At 43.2% G+C, this 15,099-nt stretch overlaps 1 protein-coding gene across 1 annotated transcript in view; it reads right to left on the bottom strand.

The window, feature by feature from the left end:
* LOC127602816 (neurogenic locus notch homolog protein 1-like) overlaps positions 1 to 15,099 on the bottom strand; it is a 43,577-nt gene that overhangs the window by 3,362 nt on the left and 25,116 nt on the right. The window contains exons 18-31 of the mRNA XM_052069173.1: positions 14,524 to 14,752; positions 13,967 to 14,168; positions 13,333 to 13,486; positions 12,677 to 12,861; positions 12,079 to 12,211; positions 11,408 to 11,665; positions 11,184 to 11,296; positions 10,035 to 10,612; positions 8,306 to 8,731; positions 8,011 to 8,159; positions 6,165 to 6,378; positions 4,844 to 4,934; positions 3,720 to 3,882; positions 1,178 to 1,476 (exon numbers count right to left, since the gene is read on the bottom strand). Of these exons, the coding sequence (XP_051925133.1) occupies positions 1,178 to 1,476; positions 3,720 to 3,882; positions 4,844 to 4,934; positions 6,165 to 6,378; positions 8,011 to 8,159; positions 8,306 to 8,731; positions 10,035 to 10,612; positions 11,184 to 11,296; positions 11,408 to 11,665; positions 12,079 to 12,211; positions 12,677 to 12,861; positions 13,333 to 13,486; positions 13,967 to 14,168; positions 14,524 to 14,752 (3,194 nt within the window). The remainder of the gene's footprint in view (positions 1 to 1,177; positions 1,477 to 3,719; positions 3,883 to 4,843; positions 4,935 to 6,164; positions 6,379 to 8,010; positions 8,160 to 8,305; positions 8,732 to 10,034; positions 10,613 to 11,183; positions 11,297 to 11,407; positions 11,666 to 12,078; positions 12,212 to 12,676; positions 12,862 to 13,332; positions 13,487 to 13,966; positions 14,169 to 14,523; positions 14,753 to 15,099) is intronic.

Raw genomic sequence — 15,099 nt, 5'->3', positions numbered from 1 at the left:
GGGCTATTTCATATACCCGATTTAAAAAAATGATTTTCCATTATTTTGCTTATTATTCCAACTGTTACGTAATTGTAATTTTAGTCCAATATTTTGTATTGTTGTCGAATACACATTTTTCCACATTCACCTTCATATTTTTGAATTTTTGGTCTGATCTTGCTGATTTTTATATTTGAGTAGTTTTTAGTATTTACAACAGCTGACATATTTTTTTTGTATTTTTGTCTAATCTTTTGTATTATTGGCATATTTTTTTTTATGTGTGTCCTTGCACAGGTACATTGTTTTCCAACCTCTGTAAGGAGAGGTGGCAAATGTTCTACTTAAGTAGGAATACATATAGTCACAAAAAAAAATTAAAAAAAATAAATAAAAAGAACTAGTTAATGGCGAAGTCCTAGTTCAACTAAATTATTTACGCCAGACTCTGGTGACTGGCAAATATTCAACAATTAATCTAAGCCTGGCACAAATTTGAATTGCTGCCTCCCTAAAAAGTTTTAAAATGCTAGTTGCTAGGTAACGAGATGCCACAAGATGGCACAATAGCAATATTAGACAGCTTTGGCCTGAGCACAAAAACAGCGAATAGGTGGATTTAAGAATAACGAAGGATATTACATTTTGTTTTATTTTTTCCAAATAGACAACTTTTGGATTTCTATCGCATTCAGGGCCAAACATAGTAGTTCATTCATACATTCATCTCCCGTACGCTTGATCCTCACTAGGGTCGCGGGGGGTGCTGGAGCCCATCCCGGCCGTCTCCGGGCAGTAGGCGGGGGACACCCTGAATCGGTTGCCAGCCAATCGCAGGGCACACAGAGACGAACAACCATTCGCACTCACACTCACACCTAGGGACAATTTTAGAGTGTTCAATCAGCCTGCCATGCATATTTTTGGAATGTGGGAGGAAATCGGAGCACCCAGAGAAAACCCACGCAGGCCCGGGGAGAACATGCAAACTTCACACAGGGAGGCCGGAGCTGGAATCGAACCCGGTACCTCTGCACTGTGAAGCCCACATGCTAACCACTGGACTACCGGGCCGCAACATAGTAGTTGTGTATCATTTATAGTTATGGGGAAAAAATTCTCCCCTAGCCCCAAAAAGTTTGAGCACCCCTGTTCTCCACTATCCCAGTGAGACACAGCAAACCCTTCGTCTGACCTGGAAGACCCCCTGGGCGTCAGCCGCCACGGCGGCATGCAGCGGGGTCCGGCCCATGTTGTCCTGGATGTTGGCATCGGCGCTGGCCTCCAGCAGCCGCTTGGCGGCATCAGAGCGGGCGTAGCGGGCGGCCAGGTGCAGCGCCGTCTCGCCGGTGCGGTCCGTCTGGTTGTGGAGGCTGGCGCCTTGATAGATGAAGTCGTTGATGACGTTGGCCGAGGCGTCCTCCTCCTCCTCGCTGTTACCCGTTTCCAAGCCACCGCCGCTGCACGACGCGATCATTAGCGGTGTGAATCCATCTGAGGTGTGTACAGGCAAAAAAATAAAAAATGAAACGGTTGGTTCTTATGTTACAGCTTGGCCATTCCCAGTTTGGAAAGTATTCAGTCAAAAAGTGAAGCACCATGGATACTTTCCGGATGCACCGAGTGCACTTTTTCCTCATTAACATGCCTTAAAATTGAAAGCCCGTTTGAAATTGGAAATGGTGGCAAGGAAATATGTGTAAATGATACATAAAGTGTGGGACGAATAAAGGATATCTTATCTTATCTTATCTTATCTTATCTTATAAAGTGGTCTCAAATCTTTGTATGTCGACTAGAACCATGAGCGTGTCCATGATGTTGTGCGTTGTATGTTAGCATTAAGCAAAGCACATGCGGTTGTTAGTACAGGTGTAATTATCTTTGTATTAATCAACTCGCAGTGGAATCAAACACCTTGAAGTCTCTTTTTAAATGAATTGTTGAATATTTTCCGAACTGGTGGTTATTGTGAAGTGATGGATTTTCGCTATTCATGGGCTGTCCACTCACACTGCCCAGCCGTACCGCAAGACAACAACAGTTCCGTCATGAAAAGCCATACAGATCCACCATGAGTTGTATGACGAAGGAGCCGAGCAGGACCGGTTTAAAATAAAAAATAAAAAATTGGTGTAAGACTCAGCAGAGGACGGAAGACAACAGGGTACACTTCAAAGCAGAGGCCCATCAAAACAGAGCAACAAACAAATTGAATAACGGATTCCGATGGATGCTTCGGCGCCGCTTCAGAAGAAAAGCTAAGCTGAGGAGGGGTGGGGGAGGGGGGGGGGGAGGGGGGGGGGCGGGAGTCGAACCACAATATCTGACTGAAGGAAGCGGTTCACCGCGGCAACTCGGACGGGCTTTTCTCCTCTTCAAAAGGAATCATGGGCCGCAGATCCCGCAGATTTGGTCGATCCCAGCGGGGGCGAAAAAAAAAGTGCGCTGGCTAGTTGTTAACCCCGTTACTTTGATTTGTCCTAGTTTCTATTCTTGGGATTGGGCATGTCGGGCTGGGAAAAAAAAAAACGTTGACCAAGTTAAATAGGTCGACCACAAAAATAGGTTGATCAAATTTTGGGCGTCGCTAGCAGAGTAAATCCAATTTCTTGGGGGTTTGATGTAAAAGTTGAAATTATATTTGATTCGAGAAAGCTGAGATTGTCGTGCTCTGTCGTCATGTGCAACAAAATTGCCCTCTTTGAATTTGACTGCAATATCCCAACTCCGGCATACTGCACGTTTTTTTTTGGCCGACTGCCAAACCACCCAAAATCGATGATGTCACAATATTTCAAACATTATTTTAGATTTTGATTCCAATTTATAACTTACTAGGTAAGTTGAATTTTGAAGTTTGTTGTTTGTCCTTTTTTTCCATAAAGCATCTTTGAGTGTGCTAAAAAGCCCCATATAAATGTTAGAATGATTTAGTTTCTACTTTAAAAAAAAAAAAATTTAAATAACATCAAACTGTGATTTTTTCTTTCAGTTTAAATGGTTTTTTTTACGAGGTGTCTCTTCCTTCCAATCAAAAACGTTTGGATATCCATAGGTTAGAAAATGGAGGTCCATTACTAGTGCGCAATGATTTCTATGATCAGGAATCAATGCCCTCCCCCGCCTCCCTCTTCACAGTCCCCCAGGCGCCGGCTCCTTTGAAGAAGATCCTTCGCCTGCAGCAACGTGCACACCAACGCAAATCACACACTGGCAACGTGATATGCTCTCTGCTCTGACAGAAAGCACAATTCTACCCCCCCTCACACACACACACACATACATTCACATATGCTGTCGTCATAATTACATTTGACACGTAATTGTTTATGCTGCTCATGTAATAAAATGTAATAACAGGATCAAAAGCAGTATGAGATCCGACATGTGCAAAAATAATAATAATAACCTCATTGATGTTTGTTTTTTTTTTTTTTTACATGACATAAAAACTGGGGATTTTTTTTTTCATGTTCAAAGTGTGGGATCTGGCAAATTTTAAGAGTATGATCAGATAAGCAATACAGAAAATGATGGATGGATGTCATAAATGTGGATTTTACTTCTTAATACTGATTGATCATGACCGAGAGGAAAAGCAAAAAAAAAAAAAAGATTTTCCCAAAGTTACAAAAAATATATAAATCATTATAAATAACATCAACATACAACAATTACTATTGCCCGACTTAAGACATTCGATTGTCCACCCAAAGAGGCTGCGTGTCACCCACCTGGCCCCCGCACATTGACGTCCATACAGTCGCTGTCAATCTCGCCCTGGGGGGGTGTGGGTGCCACAGAGGGGACGCGCAGGTCGGCCGCATCCAGGTGCTGCTGAGTCCACTGCCGGTTGTCCGCGCGCTCGCCCGCGTCCCGGACGGCATGCTCGTCAAACTGTTGGAGAATGGAGAGGGAAAATATATATATATAAAGCGGTGTTTAAAAGTGGGTATGCGGATTTCATTTGGAAAATAAATGAATAAATAAATAGCAATAGCATTGTCAAATCAGTTAGAATAAGAGTCAAGTGACCATTAATTACAACCTTGCAAAAGTTTTTCTCCATTGCGCCAGGTTATCAATACAGGTATTTGATATAGTTTACAAAAACAAAAAAAAAACTATCTGTCTTTTGTTCTTTAGTACAATTCAGAGTGCACTTTTTTTTTGCTTGAGTAAAAAAAGTTGAATTAGTAGATTAAATTTTGTCAGTTTCTTTTTTTCTGGTCACCTAATTAAGGACAGTACCTTGCCAACAGATTATTTGATGCGGGAAAAATATAGTAAGGACACAAATACAAAAATTATATGACAATGTTTATCAGCGCTAAGAAATATTCGATTAAAAAATACAAATGTGTAAAAATTAATCAGACAAGATTACAAAACGTAAGACAAAAAATACAAACACACACACAAAAAAATAAATAAATCCAAACAAAATTTGACCAAAAAAAATCCCAAAACATTTGTGTAAAATATATGAAAAAAATGTCTAAAATACCTTTGTGACAATCTTGGAAGAAAAAAAATATTTTAAAAGTATTTTGACAGAAAAGTTAAAAGTATAAAGATATAAGGGTAAAAATATAAAACTGAAAATTGAAAAGAAAAATAACCGGTTATCTTTTCTTAAGAAAACGATCCTTCCACTTAAATACAGTGTGAGCGTAATTTTACCACCTCTTGAATATACCGGTAGTTTATGTTTGACAACACACTAAAATAAGAAATCTTCTGGCACGAGGTCAGGTGATCGTAGTAGTCAAAATAATAATAATAATAATAATAAAGAAGGTACAACAAATAATAAAGTACTCTGTATTTTATTTTATTTTTTGTGTCGATTTCTTACCCTGAAGCGTTTGCCGTCTGAGGTCTCATGTTCTCCCCAGTCGTTATGGCCATCATCCATGAGCGAAATGTCCGAGGTGTTTTTCAGCGGCCTGTGACGAACAAGAAGAGATTCCTGTGAAATGACTTCTTTCGTTCATAGTGGGAGGGGGGAAAAAAAACATTGATCAAATCCACACCCCACCACTTGGTTTTCAATTAAAGCGCAAGTCAAACGCCAATATAAACGTCAATATTTCTTGACGATTGCCACTATTCAAACTTCAAAATACTTGTCTTGTCGTAGGAAATTTATCACACGCCTCCCCGGTGAATGGACTGTCATTTATATAACGCTTTTCTACCTGTGGTATTCAAAGCGCTTCACGCTTTTCTCCAACTGATCACATGGCATCAGGAGCAACGGAGGGTTTAGCATCTTGCTCAAGAATACTTCAAAAAGGTTGCGATGGCCGGGGACCGAACCCCCAACCTCTGGGTTGGAAGACGACTCTACCACGGAGTGATGCAGCCCCATAATTTCCACACATAAATTGATATGCCTCCTTATTCCATCTGTCTTGAGCAATTCATATGATTTTAACTTCAAAATGTGAACCCCATTTGTTGAAATATGAATGAAATTCCCCAATTGTGACTGGAAAATTCTCTAATTCACAGAAATTATACATGCATCTTGGGAACAAAAATTGGCCACTTCATCAATATTTAATTTTTTTACCGTTTGTTATCATTCCAGCTTCAAAACGTTCAGCTCATTTCGGTGTGGATATGATGAATCAGATCCCCCAAAACTCCCACATTTTCAAAGTAAAATGCTCAAATTAGGAGCAATTTTACATATTTACCACCTCGTTCCACACTTGGTGCCCGATTTAAATCATTCCCACTTCAAACTGTTCAGCACATTCAGGGCATCTTCGGAACTATTTTCCACGTTCAAATTATTCACTCACACTGCCCAAATTTCACAATAAAATTCCCATCTTGATTGATATTTTACTATTTCCGTTCTTCCCATTTCCTGACTCATTGAAACCGTTTCAACTTCAAAACAGTGAATTCGTGACATTTTTGAAACTCTTTATCACATTCTCCAAATTCACAAATTTTCAAAATAAAATTCCCCATTGAAGAGATACTCTGTGCATTCACCTCCTCCGGTCACGTTTGTGGAATGATTCAAAACATTTCTACTTCGATTCTCAGACTTTTACAATTGAAAAAAATTTCACATCCTCGCATTTCGCCTCTTTCCCGAAATTTGAAGTAGCTTTTTCTCTAACCCTTAAAAATAAAAATACACCCCAAAAGATACTTACTTCAATCCCACCGAATCCTCCCCGACGGGCTCGCGTCTCTTCTTCTTGCTGGGCTCGCTGGTCTTAAAGCCCTCGGGGAGCCAGAGGCGCCCGTGCTCGTGCCGGCGCTTGCGGGCGACCACCATGCCCACGCCGACGAGCGCCAGCATGGCCAGGCTACCCACCACCAGGTAGAGAGGGTAGAGTTCCTGCGGCGGCTGTGGGTCGGCGCCGCCTGGCGGGAGAAGGCACAGCATGGTCACGGGACCGAGGACTGAGTAGAAGTGCGTGCGTCACTAACTCTTGCTTCGACTATCTATCCTGTAATAATCACAATTGCAAAGAATGGGGCGTGATTCAAAAAAAAAAAAAAAAAAAAAGAAACAGAAAAAAGGAGAAAAGACCACTACCACCCTCCTAACTCCCTTTTCAACTCAGGGTAACGGGAGACAACTTCACCATTTCTTCTTTAAGAGAAAAAGAGAAGAGGGTTGGGGGGGGGGATTAATGAACTTCAAATTACTGCACGCGCTTTAAGCTGTAAAGACGGAGGATTTATTCGGATTTTCCAGATAACAAAGACTCCCAACTTCTAGCACACTCCCGATCAATTTTTCCCCCTCTCTTCCCCCCCCACCCCCCTCTACTAATGATTTTGAAATGATAAACTCCCCTCCCCAACCTAAAGCCTTAAGTCCCGGTATTACATCCGACGAGGTGAAGGTTGCAGCAGCAGCCCCTCTCTCGTGCCATGACTGCATGAAAAAAAAGAAGGAAAAAAAAAAAAAAGGAGATGGAGAGCTGCTCGGAGTTGATTTGCGGCAATTAAGCATTTTGGAGCCCGAAGCCAGTGGATTTAAGAGCAGCCAGGAAAAAGGATTGATTGATCGGCGCTGCATTTGTTCATGGCCGCATAACAAATACACAATCAAAGAGCGGCAGGGTTAGGACCTGACCGGGGGGGTGGGTGGGTATCGTGGATATTTCCATTTTATGCACGTGTCCCACCTGTGCGTGTACGAGCATGTATGGAAAAACTCCAGAACGAGGCCCGACTATACCCATTCAACATTAATTGAAACAATCTCAACTCAAATCAACTCAAATACTCAGAGCCATTGTGAGAAAAAAAAACCTAAGAAAAAAAAGAGCCATTGTGAAAAAAATCCCCCCAAAAAACAAGAAAAAAACCCCACACAGAAAACGTTTCTTTTTTTGGATTTACCCAGGGTTTACGTATTAGATTTCGAACAGTTAAATAAATCTTGGCGCTGGGTGCCTTACATCAGCAACAAAATATTTCATTTGAATGTTTCAACAATGGTGGCCCGGTAGTCCAGTGGTTAGCACGTCGGCTTCACAGTGCAGAGGTACCGGGTTCGATTCCAGCTCCGGCCTCCCTGTGTGGAGTTTGCATGTTCTCCCCGGGCCTGCGTGGGTTTTCTCCGGGTGCTCCGGTTTCCACCCACATTCCAAAAACTTGCGTGGCAGGCTGATTGAACACTCTAAATTGTCCCTAGGTGTGAGTGTGAGCGTGGATGGTTGTTCGTCGCTGTGTGCCCTGCGATTGGCTGGCAACCGATTCAGGGTGTCCCCCGCCTACTGCCTGAAGACGGCTGGGATAGGCTCCAGCACCCCCCGCGACCCTAGTGAGGATCAAGCGGCTCGGAAGATGAATGAATGAATGAATGTTTCAACAATACCACAATCTTGAAATTTTGAATAAAATTTGAAAAATGAACAAAGTCATTTAAAAAGAAACATTGATTTCCCAAAATCACCGAGAGTCACAGCAGATGGACGAAAGAACCACATGAGGCTCCAGAGCCGCAGGTTGCTGACCACATTGAGGCTGACGTATACTCACTATAAACGGCTTCAATGGTGTAGGGAACGTCCAGTTTTCCGCTGGAGGCCAACGCCCCGAGGAAGGCGGCGGCGTCTGTGGTGCTCGGGAAGCACTCGCTGGACTGCTGGACGCACTGACGGTTGTCAACTTCCAAGTGTACGATGGAGCTATGGAGCCACGGGAAATACATTTAGTGTGCTCGTCATCTTCAAAAAGGTGATCGAAATCCCAATTACTTATTACCGGTGAATCGGTCAGGCTTTATTTTCCACTTCCACCTCTGCATTAAATCTTTAAAAAAAATCGTTCTCACCCTTTTATCAGCAGGTGATCCAGCTCCCGCTTTGTCCAGCGAGGCCCATCGACGACGCTCCTCCGGACCACATCCAGCACCTTGCCTGGCACGTCGGACCACACGTCCACCGAGCGCTTGACGTTGTACTTCTTCAGCTCCTGCTCGTTACCATAGTAGGGGTACACCATGGTCTCGCCCTGCGCGTCCATCCGGAACACCACGTTGGTGCGCAGGACACGGCTGAGCTCTCGCAGGAAGCCGAACGAGTTGTTGAGGAGCTGCTCGGGTACGATGAGAACCACCACCACCAGCTGGCCCAGGGCGAGCTTCTCGGGCATGTTGTGGGCACAGTCCAAGCCGTCCCATTCGCACTCGGCATTGTTGCAGCCCTGGTCGCAGTGGCCATCCGCGTAGTGGTCTTTGCAGTACTGGTCGTACAGGGGGCTGCAGAACAGACGCCATTAAGTGGAAGGTGTAGGAGGGCCACAAGAAGACTTTTCATCACACCGTCCGATATGTCGCCAGTGTTGGTGGGGGGGATTAAAACAGCATTTGATTAACGCGAGAAATCTGTCCTCACAGCACACAAATGCGATCATTTTGGGCGCTGTCCTGAGCCTTGCCTGTAAACGTTAGGGTGCATTTTAGGTTCATCATGACATTTCACCCATAAACCGATTACCTAAACCTTTTTGTGTATGTTCTTTGTAGAAAACTACCTATGTGTTTGTATCCATTAAAAAAAAAAAAAATATATATATATATATATATATATATATATATATACTGTATATATATATATATATATATATATATATATATATATATATATATATTCATTCATTCATTCATCTTCCGTACCGCTTGATCCTCACGAGGGTCGCGGGGGGTGCTGGAGCCGATCCCAGCTGTCTCCGGGCAGTAGGCGGGGGACACCCTGAATCGGTTGCCAGCCAATCGCAGGGCACACATAGACGAACAACCATCCAGGCTCACACTCACACCTAGGGACAATTTAGAGTGTCCAATCAGCCTGCCATGCATATTTTTGGAATGTGGGAGGAAACCGGAGCACCCGGAGAAAACCCACGCAGGCCCGGGAAGAACATGCAAACTCCACACAGGGAGGCCGGAGTTGGAATCGAACCCGGTACCTCTGCACTGTGAAGCCGACGTGCTAACCACTGGACTACCGGGCCGCCCATATATATATATATATATATATATATATATACAGTATATATATATATATATATATATATATATATATATATATATATATATATATATATATATATATATAATATTATATATATATATAATATATATTTTATATTTTATATAAATAATATATATTTTTTATATCATTCATTCATTCATCTTCCGAGCCGCTTGGTCCTCATATATTATATTATATATATACATATATATATAATATATTATATATGTATTATATTCTATATATATTATATATATATTAAAATAATACATATAAAAATTTATATACATATATACAAACACACACTATATATATATATATTTATATTTATATATTTATTATAAAATAATCTATAATGAATATATATTTTTATATATATTATATATATATATAATATATACATATAATATTATATATATTATATGTATATATTATATTATATATTAAAATAATATATATAAAACTATATATACATATACACACACACACTACACACACACACACACACACACACAATAGATGACTCACTTGCATTGTCCTTCCAGATTCTGGCAGTCAAATCCATCGTAGAGGCACCCAGCATTGTCGCACTGCGAGTCGCACTTGCCGTCGTTGAAGTAGCGCCAACACTGCAGCGAGGCCGAGCAGTTCTTCCACGGGTCGTTGAAGTTGAGCGAGCAGTCGCCGTTGTCCCAGCCGCACGCGTGGTTGTTGCACAGCACGTCACACACTTGATTGTGCTTGCGCTCCTCGCACTGAGGGATCTCGCAGGCCTCGTCCGGTGCCGACGGCGACGGCGGAGCCACGTCGTTGCCCGGCCCGCCCGGGGAGCTGTAGTCCAGGATGTGGCACCAGAGCCCGTTGAAGTTGGCAGGGCAGACGCAGCGATGGTACGGCGCTTTGACCGTGTCCTCGCACGTGCCAGAGTTGTAACAGGGATTGGATTTGCACGGGCTGTCGCCGGGGTACTGGCACTCGGGCCCCGTGAAGGACGCCGTGCACAGACACTTGGGACTTTTTTGGCCCGAGATGCAGGTGCCGCCATTGCGGCATTGGAGGCTGCCGCAAGCGTGGCTGTTGTATTCACATGTGGAGCCAGTGAATCCCTGTTTGGAAGAGATTCACTATGAACAACAAATGTTTTGTCATTTCTTCCCTAGAGTTGATTCTCTTCATTACATCTTCATATCCTGGCAACATTGCTTTGTCAGATTTTGTTTCTCCAATCAGATTTTAGCCCATGCGTGTTGCCATGTCAAACTAATCTATTCATCATCTGTATGGCACCCCCAGGTAACTTCAACTGTATTTCACTGTAAGGCGTGTAAGGACGTGCTAACCAGTGCAAAGTCAATGATTTTTGGAAATTCATTTTTGAATCACTATCCAAGAAGTACCTTCTTATTTTCCAACCTGTTGGTGACTTCTCCCTCCCCTTCAAACATAGTTTCTCAGCACCAAGATACCACCAAAGACACACATTAGACAAGGCTTTGGCCTGGGCATATGACGCAAATAACAAACTGCATGGGAACACCGCAACTGCAATCGTGGTGGTTTTACGAGTTAAGTCGGGTAATTGCCCACTGAAGGCCCAGCTATCAAATACTGTACAAGGTTTGACACTGACAAATCTAAAAGCTACTTTCCTTCGTCTGTGAATGTGCACACACTTACTGGAGGACATTTGCATATGAAGCCGTGCGGGGTGTTACTGGCGACAGCGCAGGTCCCCCCGTTGCGACATGGTTTCCCCTTGCAACCATCAAAGACGGCGTCACACCGCTGACCTATAGTCAAGTCGCAAAATTATTATTGATATCGACAATGTGAAACTTTTGATCGGGCGCGCTTAAGATCAACACCATACTTTGCCCACTTCTTGACTAACTGAAATGTACCTGTGAATCCGGTACGACACTCGCAGCGGTAGTTGTTGGCCAGCTGGATGCAGCTGTGCGTGCCGCGCGGATCACACGGGTTGGAGAGGCACTCGTTGACGTCGCCTTCGCAGCGTTCGCCCACGTATCCCGGCGGGCACAGGCAGTGGTAGCCTCCCACGCCGTCCACGCACCTGCCGTGGTTGAAACACTTGGGCTCTTTGGTGAGCGGTTCGGCCGGCGGCAAGCAATCGTCCACATTGATCTCGCAGTTGATGCCTGGTGTGAATGTAAAGAATTACATAGCTCGTGCATTAGGATTAATTCATTCCTGCTGGTGTGTGAACACCAGGGGGCAATATAATGCAATCCTTCAGACAAACAAAGACTTTCATTGAACTTCTGTAAGTGACTCAGCAATCTGCAGTCACATCAGTCATTTTTCGCAGAGGATAAAGAATACATGCTTTTTCAAACTGAATAATTTGATTAGTTTTCATGAAATATAACAGCCTTGCCACATAAGTACATCCATGAAAGTTCCCAATTTGGAATGTTTCAAACATTCAACGTGAAAATTGACCCGAAACTCTCCCAAAATTGACAAAAAAAAGGTTTCACACATCCGCAACCATAAGTGTAATTAATTAAGAGACACAGAGAAGAGTATTCAGGGGAAAGGGTGTTCTGACCTTGCGTTCCCCTGGGACAGGAGCATTTGTAGGTATTGATCAGGTCAATGCAGGTGCCCCCGTGCTGGCACGGCTGGGAGAAGCACTCATTGATCTCGTCTGAGCAGTTGGTCCCCACAAAGCCCGGCGAGCACTGCGACGCAAAGACGGAGGAAGGAGGAAGAAGAGGAGGAGGAAGAGTTAAATCGATGGCGGACATGAAACACAAAGATTTTTGTTTACCTGGCGTTTTTCTTTCCGGGCCAAGGCTGGCCTGGAGCTTTTTTTTTTCGAGGGGAGATTAGCATTACTGTAGGTGGATGCAGTTTATAGATGTGGCCCAGTAGTTACAATGACTCCATAGAACTATTTCATGTACAGAGATAATTCTACTTACGAAATTTATTGGTTCTGGAAGAAATTTCTTAAGTAGAAAAATTTGCCAGTAGTGATGCGTTTTTCAGGTAAATGCCCTAATTCGTTCATCTTCTGCCCTTTCATTCCTAACCGATACAGGTTTTGTATTTTTGGATTGTATTTTTAAATCTCTGTGTGTGTGTGAGATGGCTGAAATTAAATTTTCCTGTACTTTTTGAAATTCAGATTTTTTTTTCCTTACCTTGCAAGTATATCCTCCTAGAAAGTCCAAACAAGTGGCTCCATTTTGGCAAGGGTTGGGCGTGCATTCATCCACTTGCTCCTCACAGTAGCTTCCTGTATAGCCCACCTGGCAGTGGCAGCGGTGAACGTTTCCTGCGTCCAGACACTGGCCTGAGTTACGGCACAGGTTGGCGACGTCCACCCCTTTGGAAAGAGGAAATCGGACATATCATCTTACCGGTACTTTTGTTTACTTGAATTTAAAACAGGCCCCAGGTGTGACTGTCAATAACAACACAATAAGTCATAACTTTTCACCTTGTTTTTAGCTTTTTTCTCCCCTAGAGTACAACATCCGTGACCGCCACAACAATTAAGGCCAAGCTAGGGAGTGGCTACATGCTGAGTCTCAGGTCTAACCCCCCCCCCCCCCAAAAAAAAACAACGAGCCTACATAAAACAGTAAAAGCACGGGTTGTATTTTCACTGGTGGAGGCAACACTTCATTAAGCTGCCGAAATATACTGCAGCTTAGAGGCATCAAACTCTCAAGGGCCGGCAGCCTGATCCGGCCTACCATATCAAGCTTTATGTGGGCCATGAAAGCAAATATTGATTTTTGCTGAACGTTTGTAAAATGTGCTCTCATTTTTTCATAAGGGCCCTATTTTTTACCTCTCTGTTTGGCTGCTACCTCGCAGGAGACACTTGGTATGTCGCAGTACACGCCCGCCCAGCCGGTCTGGCACTCGCAGCTGTAGGCGGTGTCCCTTTGCCAGCAGGTACCCCCGTTCTTACAAGGTGATGAGCTGCACCAGCGCACCAAATTCTAAAAAAAAGAAGAAAAAAAACATGACTTACTGTGACGACCCACATAATATAGAAAATGGCACTAAAATGACTACTTTTTGACTTTACTTTATATTTATTATTTCCAAACTCGATCATCTGATCTTAGTATTTTTATTTTTATTTATTTATTTTCTTTTTAAAAGGATGTCCCCTTGAGATGCATCATCTAATTTTCGAGGGGTCCTATCACTGTGTAAATGTATTACTCCCTTAGAATTACCTGACATGCAAGAACAGCAGGCAAGAAAACCAAGTACACCCGTAGGTGAAAATATTGACAAATATGTTTGAGTGTACTCCCTTTTGTGAGATACTTCAACATGACTCATATAACCGTAATAATGCCACATGTAACCTAAATATTAATATGCCACACATAGCTTTGATATGATTTGCATCACCTCAATAATGCAACACCTAATATTCCAAACGCCATTATTACAAGGCCATTTCCTACCTGACAATTGAGTCCCGTGTATCCGTGCGGACACACGCACTTGTAGGTGCCGTAGCTGTCCTGGCAGGTGCCGCCATGCATGCAGGGTCTGGAGTCGCACTCGTTGATGTCGTGCTGACAGTAGCTGCCGGTGAAGCCCGACGGGCACAGGCATGTGAACGCGTTGATGCCATCCACGCACGTGCCGCCATTGAAACAGGAGCTGCGAGTAAAAACGCAGAAAACATGGTACAGGGACAAAACAGAGGTGGAAAATTACTCACCGACTAAGTACAGAAAGTTGTGATGGATAGATGGATAGATAGATAGATAGATAAATAAATAAGAAACTCTGGTAAAAGTACTAATTTAACTGCTGTACTGAAGTAAAACTAAAAAAATACAGCTTGTGAAACATATTTATGTACAACATTCACCAAAAGCGGGAGCAGTAGACAAAGAATACATGCTAAAGTACAAACTGGAACAACGATTTAAGTCCAGCAAACAATTATTTGTACTTCCAACATTCACCACAGGGGGCAGCAGTGGACAAAACAAATCTGAGCCCTGCACACCTCTCCGTGCAGTCGGGCGTGTTGTTTTCACAGTGGATGCCGCTGAAGCCGGGCGGGCAAGTGCAGGTGAAGCTGTTGACGCAGTCGGTGCAGTTAGCGCCATTTTTGCACGGGTTACTCTCGCACTCGTTGATGTCCTCGTCGCACGCTGGGCCCCGAAAGCCTGGCTGGCATGTGCACAGGAAGCCGTTGGCCTCGTCCTGACACAGACCCCCGTTGCTGCATGGGTCTGATGATGAAGGAAGGGACCGCAGTATGACTTTTGACCAATTTTTTTTGTTTCAGTGAATGTGTTTACCGTAGCGTATACATTCCATAATGACTATATTTTTAAAATGATTGAAATACAAGTTTTAAACACACTGCAAACATATTTCCACAGACACAAATATTTCAATCATTAAATGTAAAAAATATTGTACATATTGTTGTGTCTGTGTGGTGTTATATGTGCCATTAAGAGGTGGATGACAGCAGCTCTTGTGTGACTGTGCTCATTGTGTTTGTATTTAGGGTTTAACTATTAATATAGGCCAGGGGTCTCCAACGTGGTGCCCGCGAGCACCAGGTAGCCCG

This window comes from Hippocampus zosterae, chromosome 6 (genome assembly GCF_025434085.1).
Source record: "Hippocampus zosterae strain Florida chromosome 6, ASM2543408v3, whole genome shotgun sequence".
Classification (NCBI taxonomy): domain Eukaryota; kingdom Metazoa; phylum Chordata; class Actinopteri; order Syngnathiformes; family Syngnathidae; genus Hippocampus; species Hippocampus zosterae.
This window is presented reverse-complemented; position numbering and strand designations above follow the sequence as displayed.